Source organism: Engraulis encrasicolus, chromosome 21 (genome assembly GCF_034702125.1).
Source record: "Engraulis encrasicolus isolate BLACKSEA-1 chromosome 21, IST_EnEncr_1.0, whole genome shotgun sequence".
Taxonomy (NCBI): domain Eukaryota; kingdom Metazoa; phylum Chordata; class Actinopteri; order Clupeiformes; family Engraulidae; genus Engraulis; species Engraulis encrasicolus.
Window position 1 is genome coordinate 6,074,564 of NC_085877.1, and position 20,331 is coordinate 6,094,894.

The 20,331-nt window shown below is 42.4% G+C and overlaps 2 protein-coding genes across 2 annotated transcripts; one reads left to right on the top strand and one right to left on the bottom strand.

Moving 5' to 3' along the window:
* The first annotated feature begins 4,991 nt into the window (after nucleotides 1-4,991).
* On the top strand, nucleotides 4,992-6,255 carry LOC134437583 (glycoprotein hormone beta-5-like). Its single transcript, XM_063187066.1, has 3 exons — nucleotides 4,992-5,051; nucleotides 5,522-5,723; nucleotides 5,843-6,255. Exons 2-3 carry the CDS (start codon nucleotides 5,523-5,525, stop codon nucleotides 6,029-6,031), a joined length of 390 nt encoding a protein of 129 aa, XP_063043136.1. The 5' UTR covers nucleotides 4,992-5,051; nucleotide 5,522; the 3' UTR covers nucleotides 6,032-6,255.
* Nucleotides 6,256-6,811: 556 nt separating this feature from the next.
* On the bottom strand, nucleotides 6,812-20,210 carry gpha2 (glycoprotein hormone subunit alpha 2). Its single transcript, XM_063187629.1, has 15 exons — nucleotides 20,086-20,210; nucleotides 19,493-19,626; nucleotides 19,363-19,408; nucleotides 19,207-19,282; nucleotides 18,885-19,007; nucleotides 18,722-18,753; nucleotides 18,063-18,202; nucleotides 15,971-16,022; nucleotides 15,423-15,474; nucleotides 14,428-14,518; nucleotides 13,956-13,974; nucleotides 12,656-12,683; nucleotides 8,936-9,064; nucleotides 8,392-8,576; nucleotides 6,812-6,955 (listed from the first exon to the last, which is right to left on the bottom strand). The coding sequence occupies exons 2-15, from the start codon at nucleotides 19,591-19,593 to the stop codon at nucleotides 6,851-6,853; spliced, it is 1,179 nt and encodes a 392-aa protein (XP_063043699.1). The 5' UTR covers nucleotides 19,594-19,626; nucleotides 20,086-20,210; the 3' UTR covers nucleotides 6,812-6,850.
* Nucleotides 20,211-20,331: the final 121 nt, after the last annotated feature.

Here is a 20,331-nt window from a genome sequence, read left to right on the forward strand (position 1 = left end):
CGTACAGTAGAAGCCACTGGTTTTTGTACCATGTTTTCTTGACTGCACCATGGTTGCTCCTGGCAACGCCTGGGCAATATCCATTAATCCCCATACACATTAACCACCCTGGAAATCTCGTGGAAGCCACATGGTATGCGCAGGGCCGCTGTCAGCTTTTGCTGAGCCCAGGACAAAGGGGCACCTGACCCCCTTTGCCCCCCCCCCCCTTGTTGGCTCCCCTGGGTATAGACATGGAAGGGGACAAAAGAAGTGGCTCCTACTGTGCATTCACAGATACTCCACAGGTGGAGGGCTACATTTAGGTAGTGTAAAAGTCTTGGCACAGGGGACAGACACTTACTGTGTGTACAGTAGCAGTTACTCTGGGCTCATATGTTTGCTTGCTTTCAGTTATTTTGAGAAATTGGTCCCATTTCCAAATTTGTAGTGATTGTCTTACTTTGCCTGGCTGGGGCTGCCCATACTCTCTGTGGAGGTTTTCAGGCCGACCAGAACGGAGCCGGTGCTGGTGCCCACAGCAGTTACGTTTCGCACAAAAATGCCTATCTGCAAACCGCCATATTGGGCTCTGAACTTTTTCCGACGTGACTGTGTTACCCGGATGAACCTGCTGATGGCCACGTTGTCGTCACGGTTCGCATTGCGAACCAACTTTCCAGTTCACGAACGCTAAGATCTGTGGCGTGTACACGATGTGCGGTTTGCAATTAGACATGGGAACGGTCACGTGCACGTTTCTTAGTCAGCCAGAATGCGCGATGTTGCACAAATTTCACGACCACCACGTCAGTCTGGCCAAACAGTCCTGGCTATCTTGGCCATCTCAACTTCTCAACCAAATCAGGACCTGTTAAAGGACCATTTCCAATGGCTCTATGGGGCAGGTTCAAGGTGAAGGCCTACTGCACTTACTATAGTTCTGTCATTGGTTCTGCTGGCAATCAGAGGAAAAGAGTGATCTGATTTATTGTAGCATCAACCAGTAGCATACAGAGCCATTTGACAGACACTGGTTCCTCCCACCCTCTGAGAACTCGGTTTACAATTCAACTTGACCAGACTACATTCACAGAGCTTTGTAGTCGCAATAGCCAGGCTATGTCTTTCTAGACATGACCAAATTCCAATGCGGATAAGTGAAAGAAAGTTTTCAATGGTCCACTGTTCGATTAAGGACCAGACAGACCTGAATTGACCCTCAAAAATGTGCCATGCCAGCTGTGCCATGAGCTCCATCATCTAAATGTAGCCTACACACTTGCATTTACAGAACACCTACAATAGCCATAAGACACACACACACACACACACACACACACACACACACACACACACACACACACACACACACACACACACACACACACACACACACACACACACACACACACACACATACAGGTATACTCAAACACACACACACACACACACACACACACACACACACACACACACACACACACACACACACACACACACACACACACACACACACACACATGCAGCCTGGCGCAGGGAACCGGGACCATCTCAAACAAACGGAGATATTCTTGACCAATGACAAGCTTCATCTATGATTCAATGTACTAAAGACTCTACAAGGGTTCAAACGCAAAACAGCATTGCAAGTGAATCTTTTGCCGAATGTGGATTGTGTCGTTGTTTGAAATTGTGGTAAATGTCAACAGCTCAGAAAAGCAACCTGGTCAAAAGTGAGAGGTGATGGGTCTGTATCCATCCGTACACTATGACATTTTGAGGAGTTGGTCTGCCTGGTTGGTACAGTAGCACCCTGGGGGGCTTTGGTGGATCTAGCAGGCACTACATCCATCTCTTGGTGCTGAATACTAATCGCAAGTCAACAGAATTCACATTTGGTCTTGCCGTAGTTCGGAGTAGTATATACTCTAATTTGCCATACAGTACATTCCCATGCAAATGCTCCCAGATGATGTCACAGGCCATGTGATAATTATGACCCGTGAATTTACAAGGCACTCACACACTGAATTACCACACACACACACACACACACACACACACACACAAACACACACACACACACACACACACACACACACACACACACACACACACACACACACACACACACACACACACTCGCAGCACATGCATGATGACATAGTACATCACAGCACATCTCTCCATCATGTGTCCAGTTTCTTTCTGTTTTTTTTTCTTCCTGGATTCTTCTCTTTTTCTTTCTTTGACCCTTTGAATCTCATCTCGGTCCCTTCTCTATCTCTTCTCTCTTTTCTCCACACAATGCACACAGACAGACATATGCCACATGCAGTCATTCCCAATTGGTTGAGTTAAAAAAAACTCTGCCTGAGAGAGAGAACCCTCTTCACTCTGTACCGATTAAGGGACTTCAAAGTCCTTCCAGACAATTATGAGGAAGATAAAGAGAGCTTATGGTTAAAATGCTGTAAAAGTAATGATTATAAAGTTCCTACTTCTGCTTATTCTACAACTACTACTTCTACTACTATTATAAACCGATGTTTTTATATATAAATCTATATATATATACAAATATTCTATCTATGTCTGGATATAGTGTTGGTGGGGGTAACCTAGTGTAGCACCACTTTAAAAAAAAAAAACTCAACAGAAGTATGCTGCTAGACTAAAAAAATGATCTGATGTGACAATGAACTAGTCTTTTGATTTCTTATTTTTGAGGATAAAAGGAAAAAAAGTCCAAAAGATGTTATTTTAGCAATATTTCCATCATGTATTGGATGGTTGTGTGCCTGGTTGAGTTCTCGTCTCCTTTGGCACGTGACAGTGTCTCTTTGTAGTTCTGTGCAAACCCCCATTTGAATGTTACTTTACATTTGTTTACATTCGTATGGAATCTTTGTTTTTACGAAACAGGAAATTTGTTGTTACTGGATATTTATTATGATGTTTATTTGTATTTTTTTTATTTATTCTTGCAACTTTATTTAAAAGTGACATATGATATGATATGATAGGATAGGATATGATATGACAGGATATGGTTGATATGATATGGTTGATACAATTGATTGACAGTTGAGGTGATTGATTTGGGTACACAGACACAAATGTGTGTGCGTGTATGTATGCGTGCATGAGTGTGTGTGTGTGTGTGTGTGTGTGTGTGTGTGTGTGTGTGTGTGCGTGTGTGCGTGCGTGCGTGCGCGTGTGTGCGTGCGTGCGTGCGTGCGTGCGTGTGTGTGCACGCATGTCCGCGTGAGTCTGCTTGAGTGTGCATTGCGTGTGTGTGCCTTTGCGCGTTATTTATGTGCTCTCTTAGGATATGTGTAGCAATGTCAGAGAGTGTTGTACAATGACGAAGCGTCCTGAGACAGCACAGGGTTTGCGATTGGAATGTATAACTCTTTGATTGATTGTTCTTCTTTGTTTCCTGAAAGCATTGCTGCTGGTCTCTGGTGTCACAGTGCCAAACCAGCCATGTGAATCCAAGTTGAATTGTCTTTGTTTACCGATGAAAAACAATCCATTACCCTACCTTCTGTGCATTTTTTTCATTTCTCTTAACATACATGTTCTTTTTTTTGCACCACATTAACTTGAGCATACTTGGCAACTTTTTCTGTCATGTTGATAGGCTGCAACCGTCACTGACTCCTAATGTTCAGATGTCATCTGGCTGAAGTTCTCTTAAAATATCTTGTGTGATATATGAGTGACAAAATGAACCCCAACAGACATGGCAAAACAACATGACTGAAATAGTTGAACAGCTTCCTTACTCTCGAGAGGTCCAGTGCTGAGAGACTGCTGTAGAATTAGAGAAGGCAATAAAGTGGGTTGAACATGTACGCATTAGGTAGCGTCACTGAAAGTGGCACTCACTGTCCCCTCTGTTGATGTGTGGTGTTTTGAACATGTATTTTTGAGGACCTGTTGAGACTTTTAGATATGATGAATGTTTCAAATCTGAAATATTACAGTGGAGATGTAGCTAAATAATGGAACATACACAGAAACATGCTGGTGTTCTATGTCTTATTTCTTATTCAGCTCCACATATGATTGTCATGGCAGCCGCAAGTGGATTTTCCTGGCGTCAAACGGTTAAAACTTTATTAAAACATCAGAGCAACTACTTTCTGAGCCAGAAGTTCTGATAACCACCACCCAACACATCAGATTGTAGGTTGGGTGAAATGAGGAGTGTTCACAGGTTAGAGGAGGGTGGAGAAGACATGGGAGAAGCCAGCATAGACTCCTGCATACACCTGTAGATAATGCTGCTTTGATACTATCACTCGGTAACATATAGTCTACATTTTGCTGTGTGCTTTCTACTTTTCGTGGACTTAATTTAAAATGCTGTGACCATGGACACATTTCATGTTGATGATTATCCATAATCACTGAAATGTCTCCAAAGTGAGGGTATTAGTTACTGTAAGTGCCGCTAATGACATGATTGGCATGTAATGCTAATTGGTCTTGTTTAACTTTCCATGACACAGCTGAAAGATGATTTCTCCATAGAGACAGGCAGCTGTTTTGTTGCAGTGGTACATGTTTTGTTAGAACTACTGATTGATTATAACTAACCATTGCCCTTGACCCTCACTTGACAGAAAAAATATTCAGGGGAAAATGGACAACAGACACAAGTGTTAATATGTTGGTTTGACACTTGGGGAATTCATCATAGGAAAAAATGAATGAATGAAATGAATTTGGACAATCTGTTCCTAATATTATTGTATTAGCTATTACCAAAATATGAATGACCAATTCCTACTATAGGATACTTAACACACATGTAAGATTCTTGAGCAGTGAGGAGGGGAGTTTATCTAGGTCAAACCTCAACATAATATTTTGATTAAGCTTCATGAAAATAGTTGTGCCTTATTTTCCGGGGAGTATCCCTCTCTTAATGGGATTTCTGCTATAATTGTGATGATGTCAGAGTGTCCCACAGCCCAGGCTAAAACAATGCTCTTTGGAGAGACGACACGAGATACATGTCCAGACTTACATGGAGGATTAGCGCCTGAAAATAACAGGTAGGCTTAAAACAATGTCCGGTTGACTTTTAGAATAATTATAGGCTGTGCGCGATCAATTAATTTCTCTTTCTCCGTGTAACACAATAGCTGACTTAGAAGGCGATGTAGATAAAGAGACTAGCCTACTGTTGGAGCAACGAAACTTCTGAATGAAAAGTAAACGTGTTTGTGCAGTGCGTAATTTTGCGCGTTATTTTTCCGCGTAATTTCGCACAACTTTAATCGCTCGCTGTACCAATGCTTTTGGGACTTTAGGGAGTTTCCTTGTCAGTTTTAATACACCACAATGAATTCAGATGCATGTCGGTAAAGAGGCAAATTGTATAGTCTATCCATTTGGGCACCAAAGAGGGCGCTAAATCAGAAGTCCACGTTATCACCAACCATGTCCATATTCGGCATTTAGAATATTGTGATTGTAAAGGGCATTTTTCATTCACTATTATGTGTGTCTATCATTTCTTCAGAATGTGGACAGGTTCGCCCAGAGTTTCTCCACTCGCTCATCTGCTCCTGGTCACTGCGCTGGGGGTGTCCGTCGTTGTGGCGAAACTGCACACTTTTCGTGGTTGCGCCGTGCGCGACTTCTCCTTCATGGCGCACAAGCCTGGCTGCAGGGGACTGCGCATACAGACAGAAGCGTGCTGGGGAAGATGCCACACCTGGGAGGTATGGTATGCACGGGATGTATTCCGACACAGTTAAACAATATCCTTTTTCAACATGGCTCACAGTTTGAATTGAAATTTACTGTTGCCTTTTTGTTGTTGCTTCGCTCGTTTTTCAAGAAGCCTCTGCCGGAGCATCCTTACATCCAGCGCCATCACCGAGTATGCACCTACAGCCGCATGCGCCACCTGACAGCCAGACTCCCTGGCTGCCAGCCCAATGTCTCGCCTCTCTACCACTACCCACACGCGCTGCAGTGTGACTGCTCCGTCTGCTCCTCGCTCCACACCGAGTGCCAGACCTTCTGAGAGGACACAGGCAGGGATGTGACGATGACATCTGCGGAATACGGGAGATAGGAGACTACGAACTCTTAGGCTAAACATTACAATAGCCACATGATATTGTTACATACGCACATTTTGAAGTTCACCCCAAGTACACAGATATGAACATTTTTTTTTATTATTAGGCCTATTATTATTATTGGCGCAAACTAATGCTCAACATTTTGTCATAATGATGTCTACAACCATAGATTGGTGCTGTTAAATAACATTTTTGTTAATGAAATTCAGTGGCATTTCATTCATTTATTAATGAACTTAAGTGGCATTTCTTCACCCATGTACTGTATGGTCACAGTGTGGCAGTGTTATTAGAAATAAATACACAATATAAGTACGTGTTTTCTTATTTTTTATTTAGTTTATTAAAACATTTCTCATTTACAAAAGACACATAAATATAAATTAAATATGTACATTCACTACATCATTAACTTGTGTCAGGTTTAAGTGCACTTTTCAGAAACAGTGGTTTGCATACTATAACAATATTAACCTTCTCTCTCTCTCTCTCTCTCTCTCTCTCTCTCTCTCTCTCTCTCTCTCTCTCTCTCTCTCTCTCTCTCTCTCTCACTCACACTCTCTCTCACACACACACACACACACACACACACACACACACACACACACACACACACACACACACACACACACACACACACACACACACACACACACACACACACAATGACAATGACAAGTTACACTGTTCTGTTCTGTTTTAAAGTTTGCTAAGTTTGTGTTGGTTGAATACTGCCAGTTTTCCATGACGTCTCTCGGTCAGTAGCGGGACTTGCGGCACATGTCACACCTGCAGGCCTGTGCCGTTAGAATCTCAATGTCATCATGGCGGCGGCCCCGCGGGCAGTCCAGGCGAACCTTCACCTAAGGAGGCAGAGACAAAAAAGTTAGGTCAGGGAGAGTATAGCAGAAATGTGTAGGAGAGGGTTCCCTAGATCCCTGTATGTATGGTATGGCATCCAGTGATGGGAAACCTGTATTTAACAGTTACATTCCAGGGCCACATATTCCAAATGACCTGGTTTTACCTGTCCAATTCAGCCAGACAATCACCAGGTAAAACCAGGTCATTTGGAATATGTGGCACTGAACCCATCACGGATGGCATTTTAGCCCACTGACCCATGGCGCCCCCCGTTGTATCATTTTTGAAAAACAAAACAGATACAGGAGGGGGAGGATTGTACAGGTAGCTGTTAATACCTGCTGGTATTTTTTACCATTTATTTCGTAAGACCTTAAGGGACTTAAAGTTACACATTAAGAAAGACATCAATGTGCATTCATAATCTGTGACAGCCATGGATATATATATTAGAAACACCCTCTTCTACCTTCCGCCCTCCCCACAACATTATGGACAGTGATGGGTAATTTAGATGGAGTAGTTTACAACAGCGGCGTAGTCTACTTTTTTGAAGTGGGTATACTGTATATTTGAGCATTTTTTGAAGTGGGTATACTGTATATATTTATGCTATTCTAAACAATGGATCAATCAATTTTAAGTGGGTATACTGAAGTCCCTAAAATTTAGAAGTGGGTATACTCCGTATACCTGCGTTCTACGTAGACTACACCACTGCTTTTATAATCCAGTGCCACATATTCCAAATGACCTTGTTTTACCTGTGCAAGTAAACCAGGTGATCATTCAAGCTGGCAACCACCTGGCTGAATTGGACAGCTAAAACCAGGCTATTTGGAATACGGGGCCCTGGATATAACAACTAGTGAATGCAGGCTGCCATCTCTGTATGGTGAGCCCTCCCCATGGCATGACGGGTATCTGCGTCCTCCATAATAAAGGAAGCGAATGACAGCACGCTTCAGGTTTTTCTTTGTTTAGTCGCCCACAATGTCATCACCCTTACATGCTGAGGAAAGGCTCTGCCCGAAACATTTGTGGGCGAATAAACAAAGAAAAACAGGAAGAGTGCTCTCCTTCGCTTCCTTTATCATCTGGTTTATATTCAGCACCCAGTTAAGAACTGTGTTAACCCATTGTATCCTGAATACACATATACGCTGCATTCAGATTCTTGAGATTTGAGCTGTTTTATTAAAAATGTGGGTAAGTTAGAGCTGAATGAACACATTCTAAGGCAAAACGAGGGTCCTAGCTTTTAAATGTAACAAATTTCATGTTTGTATGAGCTTCGGAGGCTGCGATATTTAGGATTTAATAGGTAGAGGGCACCCTTTCCCAAAAATGGCTTAGGACAAAATGGGTTAAATATTAGGCGATAGTGTGCGCGCGTCTCCTCTAGTTTTCCTCTAGTATCTGCGTCCTCCCTCACCTTGGTGTCTCTGCTGATGGTGCAGCATCGGGAGGCGGAGGTGATGTTGTGGGTGAAGTTGGAGGCCAGCAGGACAGAGTAGCGCGAGGGGAAGGCGCTGGACTCGCAGTAGCCCACGCAGGCGTACACCACGTGGGTCCCGCGACACGTCCCCTTGCGGTCACTGCGGATGGTCACGTTGAAGGCTGTCCAGAGGAGACAGAGAGACAGAATGGGTAAGAGAACATATTTATGTTCGGCGAGTTTTTATTTACCAAACCTAACCTGTGAACATGTCCCACTCAGCTAATCTATACAACAAAACAATCTGCAACATGACAACAGCAAAAATCGTATCGCATGGATACAGAGGAAAATTTGAAATGCAATATGTTTTAGTTGTCTACATGAATAAATGGTGATGGAGATCATTTGAATGCCTGTGAATCACTAACAGAACCATAATCTTCACCTCAATTTGTACGTGGTGTGTGGTTTGTATGGTATTTGGTGGTCTGAAGAGTGTGTGTGTGTGTGTGTGTGTGTGTGTGTGTGTGCAACGTACGGTAGAGGTGGCAGCCAGGGCTTAAGACCTCATAGCTGTGGCTGATGGGGCTGAGAAGTAGCAGGGCCAGCAGAGGGACCACAAGCAGGAGAACACACGGAGTCACACAGCTCGACATCACCACACGGTCTGAGGGGAGAAAAAGGTCAAAGGTCAAATAGAGATTCATTTATTGTGGTTAAGACTAGGGCAGGGAATTTGCAACAAGCTCACCATACAATACATATCATGATACAGGGGTCATGATACAACACACATTGCGATACATGTGATACAACATTTATGGCAATTTTTCTTTGTGTGTATTGCTGCCTTTGAGGTCATTACAGTGTTAATGTATACCTATCGGCCCTGCCGTGCCCAAACGGTAGGGCACTCATCTACCATGCGGCTGACCCGGGTTAGATTCCCGGCCCGGGTCCTTTGCTAGTCCTTCCTTGTCTCTCTCCCCACTTGCTTCCTGTCACCACCTTCACTAGAACTATTTATCGTTATGATAGCACTGGTAATGCGTTTCACTCCTAAATAAGATAAATGTGTGGACTTGTTTCTACTGACAAGTGACAAGGCTGAGTATTGGCAAAACCTGTAACTAATATGCATCACGATACGATGCGTAAAGAGGCCCGACACGTTATATTGTCATGATCATTTTTGCACACCCGTAGTTAAGACAGCCTTTCTTTATTACACATTGCCTCTTGAATGCATGTTTGCTTTGCTTTGTTGGAAGGTGGTCTGATGCTTAAGCAAGTAAGACCCTATCATTCCATCAAATGGTTGAATCCCATCAGGCTTAAGTAATGGTTTGGATGTCTGAGGTGGAATACCCCCTTCAGCTCACCTGCTCTGCTCTCATTAAGACAGGTGTTAGTGTGTAGGAAGGAAGACAATGTGCTCTTTATGTATTTTATCAGAATCCCATCTCTCTCACACCACACGACTCATTTGACAGACTGGAGCCATGCTTGCTTAACCATGGGGAAAACAGAAAAACAATCTATTATCCGAGTTGACAGTATAGCAGTAAATAATCCAAGTATAATAATATCCTCTCAAGTCAAATCAAGTGAATACAATACATTGTATATTTCAGAGGAGAGTTCCTGGTTTAAGAGCATTTAGCTTCCCCAAAGTGTCAGCATTAAAAGACAGACCACCTCTTGGTTGGACCATGCTTCACATTTAAAAAAAAAAAAAGCCTCTCGCTAGCAGTTGCCTCCATGTCCTTGGGAGTGATTAAACAATGTTTGCCTTTGCACTAAAGTCATCGTTTCCTTTTGCTTCTCAATTTTCCTGCTGTGTGTATGACCTGACCCCATCTCAGTCCCTTTCCAGCGCTGGCATTCTAAAAGAGGCGCGCACGCTTTCCAATTATTGTCTTGGGACACCATTATGGGGGGTGGGCGTGATGTCAAATTGGCCCCCTCGTTTTAGGGGGCAACTTTCCTTCCTCTCCTCTAAAAGGGGGACATGGCTAAGCATGCCTCTACATTCTTTGTAAGGAATAATGATAGAATGCTGCACTGCTATCAGTACTGATTCTGCTGAAAAGTTACTGAACAAAACTTGATGGTTCTTTTACAAATGCAAAATGAAGTTAAAAGTTAGCAGTACCCATGTGTATATCCATAACTCAAAGTAATACATCAAACGTGATGAAAGTATGCTGTTTCCAGCAATGATGAAGACATGATAAGCAATAAATCAAGCATAGCCAAATAAATACAGTTGACAATTATTTGACTATTACTGACAAGCACTACTTTAACAATACAACTTTGCTTAGCAATAGCTCAGTTTGAAAAAGAAGCGTTGATTTCCTTTACCTGTAAGCAAGTTCTAGCTGGATCCAGGTGTGCGCAGGTAAGTCAAACGGGCGTGCAGCAGGCAGACAGGTGTGTGAGTGTGCTGTGGAGACACTGCCTCACACACAGGGCTATAAGTAGTGCAGGTGAGGATAAGCTCTCCACTCCTCTCCACTCCAGCCCACCCCACCACCCCCTCAGGCACACCCACCCCCTGCTTTCAAACAATCTAAGTTTGTGAGGATAAACCCTTAAACCCTCCTTCCAGTTTAAGTTAGTTGTATGTACTATATGTATACCTTTCCGGTCAAACACCTCTTCTCTCTTGCTTTCATTTCCTAGCTTGCTTCAGCCTCAATATCCTCTAGTTGTAAATCAAAAGGAAAGGGATAGCGTGACTGAGGGTAAAACTGGAAGAGCAGATTGCTTTCCCAGTAGAAGCTAAAGAAATGGGATTTATACAGCTCAAATTAACTTCAGCCATTTTTGTATTTGACCTTACATGTGAACCTCGAGAGCATGGTATCCTCGGGATACTACTTTTCCCCCTCGATTTATAAATACACCCGGATCTCTGCATGTGTGTGTGTGTGTGTGTGGCGCATCTGGTTGACGTGCTGTATCTGTGTTGTGTTAAAGTGGGCGATAGATACACCCAGGGCTAACAACCCCCACTCAACATACCCCCCCTCTATGTCCTGGGCCTGGCTTTTCCATTCTCTCTATTATTCTGGGCTAGGTTGTTGAAGGAGGAAGTCCGTGGCTGGGTCATAAGGTTCTGTGGGTTTGTACTCAAGTGTGTGTGTTTGTGTTCAGACACACACACACACATACACACACATTGCTGTGCTTTTTTAGTTTATTAGTATTTAATAGGGTTTTCTAATGATGCCTAATACTGTTTTACCTCAGTGACTACACATGCACTCTCGGCCGCAGAATGTTTCATTTTAAGGATCGCGTTTCGTAATGTAACACTGAATGGCGTGATGCGTGTCTCGGTGGCCAGTCATGGTGCAGCACTTTGTGAATGAGACAGCAGAACTCCCTGCTCGGGTCTTGCCAGGCCAGGACAGGGACAGAGCCAGGGCCACCCGCAACACCAGGCGGCAGATCCTTGATGCCTGACCTACCCCCCAAGTTTTAACAGAAAGCAGCCACAGTCCCCTGTACTCCAGGGGTGCAACTCACGAACCAGCACAATTATATTCCACGCCCTTGACAACAGCCACACACACACACACATGCACATGTACACAAACGCTAAAAACTATTACACCCTGCAACCTCATCACAGGCCACTTGCCTGATGTCATCGGAAACGGAATGGCTTACATCACTAAGTCCCCCCCCATACCTCGCCAAACACATGTGTAAACACAACGCGTGTGTGCACACAACACGCATGCAAACACACGCACACATGTGTAATGGGCTCCGAGTGCCGCTCCACTTACAAGAAGGATGTCACATGTCAGTCAGGAGACAACTCTTTTTTTTCTCCGTTCACATTTGTAACATTCCTGTGACTTAACAGGCTCCTGCTATCTTTCTCCTATCCATGGTTAAAATATACCACACTCACACCAAGAGAAACTTGGTATATACTTTTTACTATACTAAATTACCTAAAATGCACAAATAATTTCTCAGGTGAGATCAAGTGAGACAAAAAATCTAAGGGGGTAAAAGAGAGGGAAAGAAGAGGAAAAGGAAGAGAGGAGTCATTAAGTGGAGGGCAAGTCCTTAGAGAGGGTGAAAGGGCAAGAGGTGAGCCGAGTGCAATTGGTTTTAATAATGAGTGGGGAAAATGCTCTAAGCCCTAAACTGGCGTCAGGCTGCCCAGAATAACTGGCCCGCAAAGTGGAAGTGGAAGTCAACAGATTCATAATATTATCGTTTTACAAGGCACGCTGCGTCTCCAGGTTACAGGAAACTGCCTGGAAATGCAGAGACGCTGCACAAGCCACAGTCACTAGTCGTGGAGTCAGACCCTTACATACAGTATGATGCAGTTGGGTGTTTATTTAAACACGTAACTCAAATACCCATTTATCTAATTATCTAAATGTAGCACTTTCCACACGGACCCAGAGTAATTATAGACCATAAACAGAACTCAAGTTCAAGATTCAAGATTCAAAGATTCAAAAGCTTTATTGTCTAATATGTTGCCATTCTAGAAAATTGCCTTTTGATAGCTGATAAACACATTGAAACCTTGTTTAGATGTACTGTATGTGTAGAATGGATATTCTACTTTATGTGGCATGTGGACAGAAGAAGGGTTGGCAAAGTACCCGGGCCCGAATCAAACCCGGGCCAGCCGAGTAGCAGACGAGTGCCCTACCGTTAAGACATTGTAGGGCCCCAATTTTCAATATTGAAAATGGCCATGTAGAGATCAAACAAAAGGCCCGAGGATAAACTAAATGTCCTTGATCATACTGTACCAGGTTACAGTAGAGTAGATCCAGTGGATGTGAGAGAACAAATGAGTCAGTTGTCATGAGTTTTAAGACAAAAGGACACTGACTGGGTCTGAGAACATGTGCAGTATGTACACATTTGGAAAAAAAAGAAGAAAAAGAATGAATACATTCATAAAGCAAAGCAATCAAATCAAAAACATGCACCTCAGTGATAATTGACTGTCAGGAGTACTAAAGGAACAAAGGGCTTAGTAATTGGCATTTAGTCACGGTTTCATAACTGGCAAAGGCTCAACATGTGAGAGAAGAGATACTGTGTGATGATGAGATGGCACGGGGAAGCCCTCTGACAACACAACACCTCTGCTTGAGTAGCCACGACGTGTTAAGCAGTTGAAGAGAAATCTTTAATAAGAGTTGGCACTGTTTTGTCTTTTGAGTTGTCTTACGTGTTGTAATGCACACAAATTCATGTTTTTTTTGTTTGTTTTTTTAAACAATACCACACATCTTAACAGTCACGTACACACACCTATTATGAGGGAAATTGATCTGGTGCAAATAAAAATGATTTATTGTCATAACTATTGTCATAACATGGCATTTGGCATGTATTCAAGCTGTTAAAAAATAAGGTACAGGCTACTAATTATATCATATATCTAAGACAAGCATTAAAATACTTTTCTCATTTCAAAGACTCATAACATTCTTAAAAAAGCAGATTAACACTAATCACCACTGAAACAACTTGAGAATCTCTCATTTTCGGAAGAAAACTGAGAAGGGAAACGTTGCTCTGTTGAGAAAATAAACAGGACAAGTCATTAGATGTTTGTCTTATACCAGACTTGGATTTAAATTATCTAGTTTTACCACTCCACTTGATACAGGGGAAGTGGTAGTATGAAAGCTTATGAAATATGCAATACTGGATAGTACTGCATAATTGTATTGTATTGTATTGTATTGTATCTCATTGGAGACTTAACTGATTAAGACATGGCATTATACATTTTTGCTGTTACCAGAATGACAATGACCAAGTCATAGTGCCTTAACAAAGGCCATGTGTTATATTAGAGTAGTGTAGTACTGTGGCAGTTAACTTTTCAAAGACTATTACAGTGTTCCACTGGTGGAACGGTGTGCATTATGAGGCTCCAGTGTACAGGTATACCACATCTGTTCTGCCTGCTTGTATGAGACAATGTATTAAAGACAGAGCTGTATTGTGCCGACGGGCACGTACCTGGCTATTCGAGTGAGAATGCTCGGCTTTCCCTCCTCAGGTGATTCTTGTTCCTCTTCCTCAGCGTCATCATTCTCTTCATAAAGTAGCTCTGTGATGAATATGAAGCAGTGTAGTGGGAGAGGACAGAGAAGCGAGTGAGACAGTAGTCAGATTTCCACTCAACATTATTATAATCAGTTACGCACTTTCGTAGTGATGTGTTTTATTGAGACAACCATCGCTTTTAGCCTGCAAACATATAAGTGCATTCAGATATTCTTGATTGAATAGGTAATTGCACATGAACAGATTGAATGGAAGGCCAGCTAAATAAAACACATTCCTAAACATTTAATTGACATAACAGTGTCATAAGAGAAAGGTGCAATGAAAATGATTGACATATTTTAGGTAATGTTATAGTATGATATTTCATCAATAATTATAAAGAGCACAAGTTTCATGTAGGTTGTCTATTAGACAGCGAATGTTCCATTGTATTAAGGGACTGACACGTACAGCTTTTAAAAAACCCAATCAATCAGGTATTTACTTTCATCATTGCTTCTGTTAAGGATAAGTGTAGTTTATTATCGAACTATGTACAGTAGTTCTCTTTTTTACCACTAAACTGCTGCTGATGGCCCTACCATGGCTTAACGGCACTCGTCTACTACGCGGCCGGCCCGGGTTCTTTGGGTTCTTTGGGTTCTCTAGGTACTTTGCCGTCCCTTCCCCATCTCTCTCTCCCAAATGTTTCCTGTCTCTCAAACTGTCCTGTCACTAATAAAATCTAAAAGACCAAAAAATATCTTAAAGAAATAAAATAAAATAAACGGCTGCTGATGAACAACATTGGCCACGATTAAACTCAAATTCTGTGATCAAGGTGTAAAATAAACGAACAGTCTGATGCTTTATTACATGTAACACTATACCATGATGATTTAACTGTCATGCGTATGTAATGTCCAAAGCATTAGTGTGTCATCTTTAAGTCGCAATATGTTCACCTTCTGTAAGAGCTTCTTCTTGCATGTTTTCTTCAGAGCCTTCAGCATTGGCCTGGAGGACAGAGGAATCAGAAGAGTGTGTGCACAGTAAACGTGAATCATTTGAGGTTCATAAGTATTTTATTACCTTAATGCTAACATGTACTACTAGGCGAATCTATCAATGAAGAAATAGTATAGAAATGTGTGTGAGAAGTTCATAAATGCATAAAAACCTGTATGTATGTATACACATATGAGAGCGAGTGAGGAGAAGTAGTGAGTGAGAGTGAGGAGAGAGAGAGCATGAGAAAGGTGGTGGTGGTGGTTGGGGGCGGGGGGTAGATGAATGAAAGAGAGACAGATTTCTGCACATTTGAACACGAGCAGCATTATCAAGTTGTCTAAAAATATGAAATCCTTCCCAGCTTTTATTTTTAATCTGCTGCTATAATTAACGTAATGGTGCCAAGTTTATTGCGCCTTTCTGGGCTAACGTGTCAGTTTTGCTGCCCTGCGGTGCCAATAAAGCCCCATTCAGAGATGAGATGCAAAGACAAGTTACTTACCTTACTGTCATACACTATTTCTTCTGCCTCATCAACCTGCTCCGGAGAGTCCCTAGGAGAGAGAGAGAGAGAGAGAGAGAGAGAGAGAGAGAGAGATAGAGAGAGAGAGAGAGAGAGAGAGAGAGAGAGAGAGAGGAGCACTATTTCAGCTGAATTATTTTCGTCTCATAGCTATTATGAGTCAGGATTTGTCTGTGTTAAATTGCTCATTAATCTCCTTGAAAGCATGACTGTGCTTTAACACAGAGGGTGGCGGAAAGAGAGAGAGAGAACATTCGAGAAAGAGAAACAATCACAAAAAAGGGGACATTTGTGCTAGTCTGTGTGTGTGAGAGTTTGTGTGTGTGTGTTTGTCTGTGTGTCTTGATGTTGTATTTGTGCGTGTGCTGTGAGTTTTGTGTATGGGACGGTGTGTGTGTGTGTGTGTGTGTGTGTGTGTGTGTGTGTGTGTGTGTGTGTGTGTGTGTGTGTGTGTGTGTGTGTGTGTGTGTGTGTGTGTGTATGTTTTGATGTGTCGGCTCCAGACAGACACGTCCCATTCCCGTGGCCATTTCCAGCACATTAAACACCAAAACAAAAGGCCCAGCAGGGGCAAGTCTGCAACCTCATTTGCTGAGGGTCACGACTGTAGACATTATATGTCTTTGGTCACGACTACCACCAACATTATCACACAACACTGACTACACATGGACATCCGGTTATAGGGAGGCAATAAACATTCGGTGTTTGAGTCAGCCCCAAAGCAAAGGGCCAGAATGGACAAGAGGCGGCTAGCTGTGTGCTCTCGACTGTTCCCCTTATGGAATGCCACGACAGTGGACGCCTGAGAGTGGGTGTGCAGTGCCCTGTGCCACAGTAGGGGGTTTCCCCAGGAACTAAATTATTATCTGCAACCCAGTAGGTTGAGAGTGAGATGATGAGACCCGGAGGCCTATACCGTATATTTCATAACAGAGTCTAAAGTATCTTACTTTAAGGGGCCTCACATAATCGAGACAAGCAACAAGCAAGTGGTGTGTTCCTCCTCTATTAGTTCTACACAGCGAAGCAAGTGCCCCCCCTTCACTAATAATGAATGAAATGTTTGTCAAGTATCAAGAGAGGACACGTTTTGCTACACATTGAAGCATAATGGCTTCCAATGCTTATCTTGTGGCCAGTCACCTACAACATCCTACCTGAACATCAACCTCTGAGTACAGCAGGAGGCACTGTGCTGAAAGAAGTCGACGATTTCAAATACCTGGGCTCATGGGTCAACTCTACTGAGCAAGATCTAAAAGTGAGGAAGGCACTTGCGTGGAGGGCCCTGAACGGTATGGCCAGTGTATGGAACTCCAATCTCCCCCGTTCAATCAAACTCATCTTCTTCTACGCGACAGTAGAGTCCGTCCTCCTCTATGGCAGTGAATGCTGGACCCTGAATCCAACCCTAGAGAAGTCCCTTGATGGGTGCTACACCAGGATGCTGTGTGCAGTGCTTAACATCAATAAGAGTGCAAATGTAACCAACGAAATCCTATACGAGGGAATACCAAGGGTGAGCGAGAAGATAGCTATAAGGAGAATGAGACTTGCAGGACATTGCCAAAGGCACGCAGAACTGCCAGCCAGCAAACTGGTGCTATGGGAACCATCACGTGGGTGCCGGTTAAGAAAACGTCCCACACTAACATTTGTGGACATACTCAAGAAGGACGCCAGAGCCCAGAGTACCAGCGAACTGAAAATATGAATGGAGGAGAATCGGCATGACTGGAAGCAACGATGGAAGGCTCGTCTGAGGACGACCTAGAGAGAGCGACATACATCATCTATAAGGCTCCTTAATTTCTCTACTCAGTCTCTATGACAGACTGAGGCAATTGAAATCAAAGCACAGGGAGTAATTAAAATTAAAATAAGTAAAATTGGTAAAATAAAAAAGACAAAAAGAAAACCACAATAACTTATGTTCACACAAAGGTTGATAGGATTGCTCTTGACACCCAATGCATACACACACACAAACACACACACACACACACACACACACACACACACACACACACACACGCACACACACACACACACAGTAAGGCGTGCTTACTCATCGCACTGCTGTTGGTTGTGTGCGTCCATACTGGGCTGTGGAAGGGCACACTCTTGTGGCTGTTCCCTCTTACTGCGCTTTCTTGGTCTTCCAGGGCTCGAAGGACAAGGAGCAGACTCCTGTAGTGACCCAGTCTCCTGCACACAATAACATTCAAAACTAGTGTTGCACCGATACCATTTTTCAGCCCTGATACCGATACCCGATACCTGATTGTGCAGTATCGGCCGATACCGATACCATACCGATACTACTCTGTTCGAAATTTATATACAGTATATATATGAAAAAGTTATATAGGCTACTACTTGGATGTAACATCATTGCTATTATGGCTTTGTCAGGCTGCTTCCTACTCCAGTAGAACTTTTTATACTTTTACCTGTAAATACCGATATAAAATAACTAAGATCAAGACTCTGTTTAACTGTCATACTAGCATCTGTAAATGGTATCGGTGCCCTATTTGTTGGTATCGGCCGATACCGATACCAATATTTTAGTGCAGTATCGGGGCCCCGGCCGATACTGGTATCGGTATCGGTGCAACACTATTCAAAACAATTTAGTTTTTAGTAGTTAAACTATTCAGCTGACACAATTAATATATGGAAAATATAATCAAAACAAAGCATAAAAACTGAGGATAAACTTACAGCAATGCACCATTCCTCTGTTTGCTTGTCTACTTGATGAAAGACAAAAGACAAAAAAAGATAACTGAACTGAACAGACAAAAAACTGATAACTAATAAGTGATATACAATAAAACTGATAACATTTATTCAGCGGATAAGACAGAGTTTCACTGCTTCACACCTGTGTTTTCGTGGCTCTGCAGACGAGGCTCCACGTAGAGAGTGATAAGGTAGGGATACAGTGACAGCTTTGCTCCATCCAGAGCAAAACGCAGCTTTGACACTCGTTCCCATTTACATTTATCTGTTGAAAACATGAAGGTTCACAAATTTGATTTCATACAGAAGAACGTATACTACTTAATTATCACTGTAGTGGAAAGTAAGCACAAGTGCAAATGAAGGTAAGACATCACTATTATTATTATAATTATAATTATTATTATTATTATTATTTTGAAGCAATATCCATTTTAAAATTCAAAAAGATCACCATTACTTACATGGAAATACAATGAAGTGTTTGGTTGCAAACGGTTGAAGGGCATCCAAATTGGCAAGAGTGATGCGAATTGTATCCTATGAAACACAAGCCCACATGTGAATTTATTGCCCTCTTTGGTTTGAAGACAGCATGTCCATGTGCATAGTATCCTTACCTCTAGTTCCTCATTCACAAAATCGTCATAAGCCATGTCTTCACCACTATGTACCATTAGAAAAGACAGAAGTTAATCATAAGCTTCATCCCTTCAACCAACAAACCAGGTACCGCCATTATCCACTTGCCTGTAGTTGCCACCACAAGTGATCTTGAATTTGAAGACACATCGGCCAGCCTGGAAGAACCTGGTCTCTGGCACTGGGAATGAAAAGGCCTGCACTGGCATTGTGGTAGCTCTACTCTGTGTGATGAAAAAGATCTTCAAGACAACAGATAAGGAAACTTTATCACAAATACACGCTTGCTTCAGAAGCAGAGCAGCATTTGATAGTAAATCTAACAGTTATCATACAACTGAAAAGGCTTGTGTGGTGTTACAGACTGTGTGGTGCTACTGACACACTAAAGGAAAAATCCCAATACTCTCAAAGAAATAGCTAACCTAGCATATGCAAACAAAACCTACAGTAAGCTTAATTCACATAGCCTACTATGTTAATGTTATGCATAAATTGTGACATTAAATAGTGGTTGTCATATTTAAAGTCATTACATTTTCAGTCTGAATATCATATCACATCAGGAAAGACTTTTTTTTAACTCTTCATTAAACCCTTTAAAATTAGCCAAAGCAAACAGGTACTTTAGCCAAAGACCATTAGTAAGATATCTGAGCTTCTTATCGATGTAAAGAAAAAGAAAATTATGAGCATGTTACCAAAGACACAATGTCCACGCTCTGTATCAGCAGTATGCACAATGTTGGCTAATAACAGAACACAGAAAATGTATTAAAAATAGTTTGTGGTCGTGACACCGGTATTTTATCACAACATTCAAGTTGTCCAATGAAGACAAATCTCCAACTTGGATTGGTCACAACTTGATATCCAATCAACAGCCCGTATGTGGAGATTTTGTGATAGGATTCGTCGGTATCAGGCGTAGTACCACCCACAGCAGC

What these genes read in the sequence shown, in the direction of transcription:
- LOC134437583 (XM_063187066.1), top strand. Translation starts at nt 5,523, where the DNA reads ATGTGGACAGGTTCGCCCAGAGTTTCTCCACTCGCTCATCTGCTCCTG. An exon ending in GAAGATGCCACACCTGGGAG is followed by an intron (nt 5,724 to 5,842) that starts GTATGGTATGCA and finishes TCGTTTTTCAAG; the next exon opens with AAGCCTCTGCCGGAGCATCC.
- gpha2 (XM_063187629.1), bottom strand. Translation starts at nt 19,593, where the DNA reads ATGCCAGTGCAGGCCTTTTCATTCCCAGTGCCAGAGACCAGGTTCTTC. An exon ending in ACTTGTGGTGGCAACTACAG is followed by an intron (nt 19,409 to 19,492) that starts GCAAGTGGATAA and finishes AATGGTACATAG; the next exon opens with TGGTGAAGACATGGCTTATG. An exon ending in CAGAGGAATGGTGCATTGCT is followed by an intron (nt 18,203 to 18,721) that starts GTAAGTTTATCC and finishes TATTGTGTGCAG; the next exon opens with GAGACTGGGTCACTACAGGA.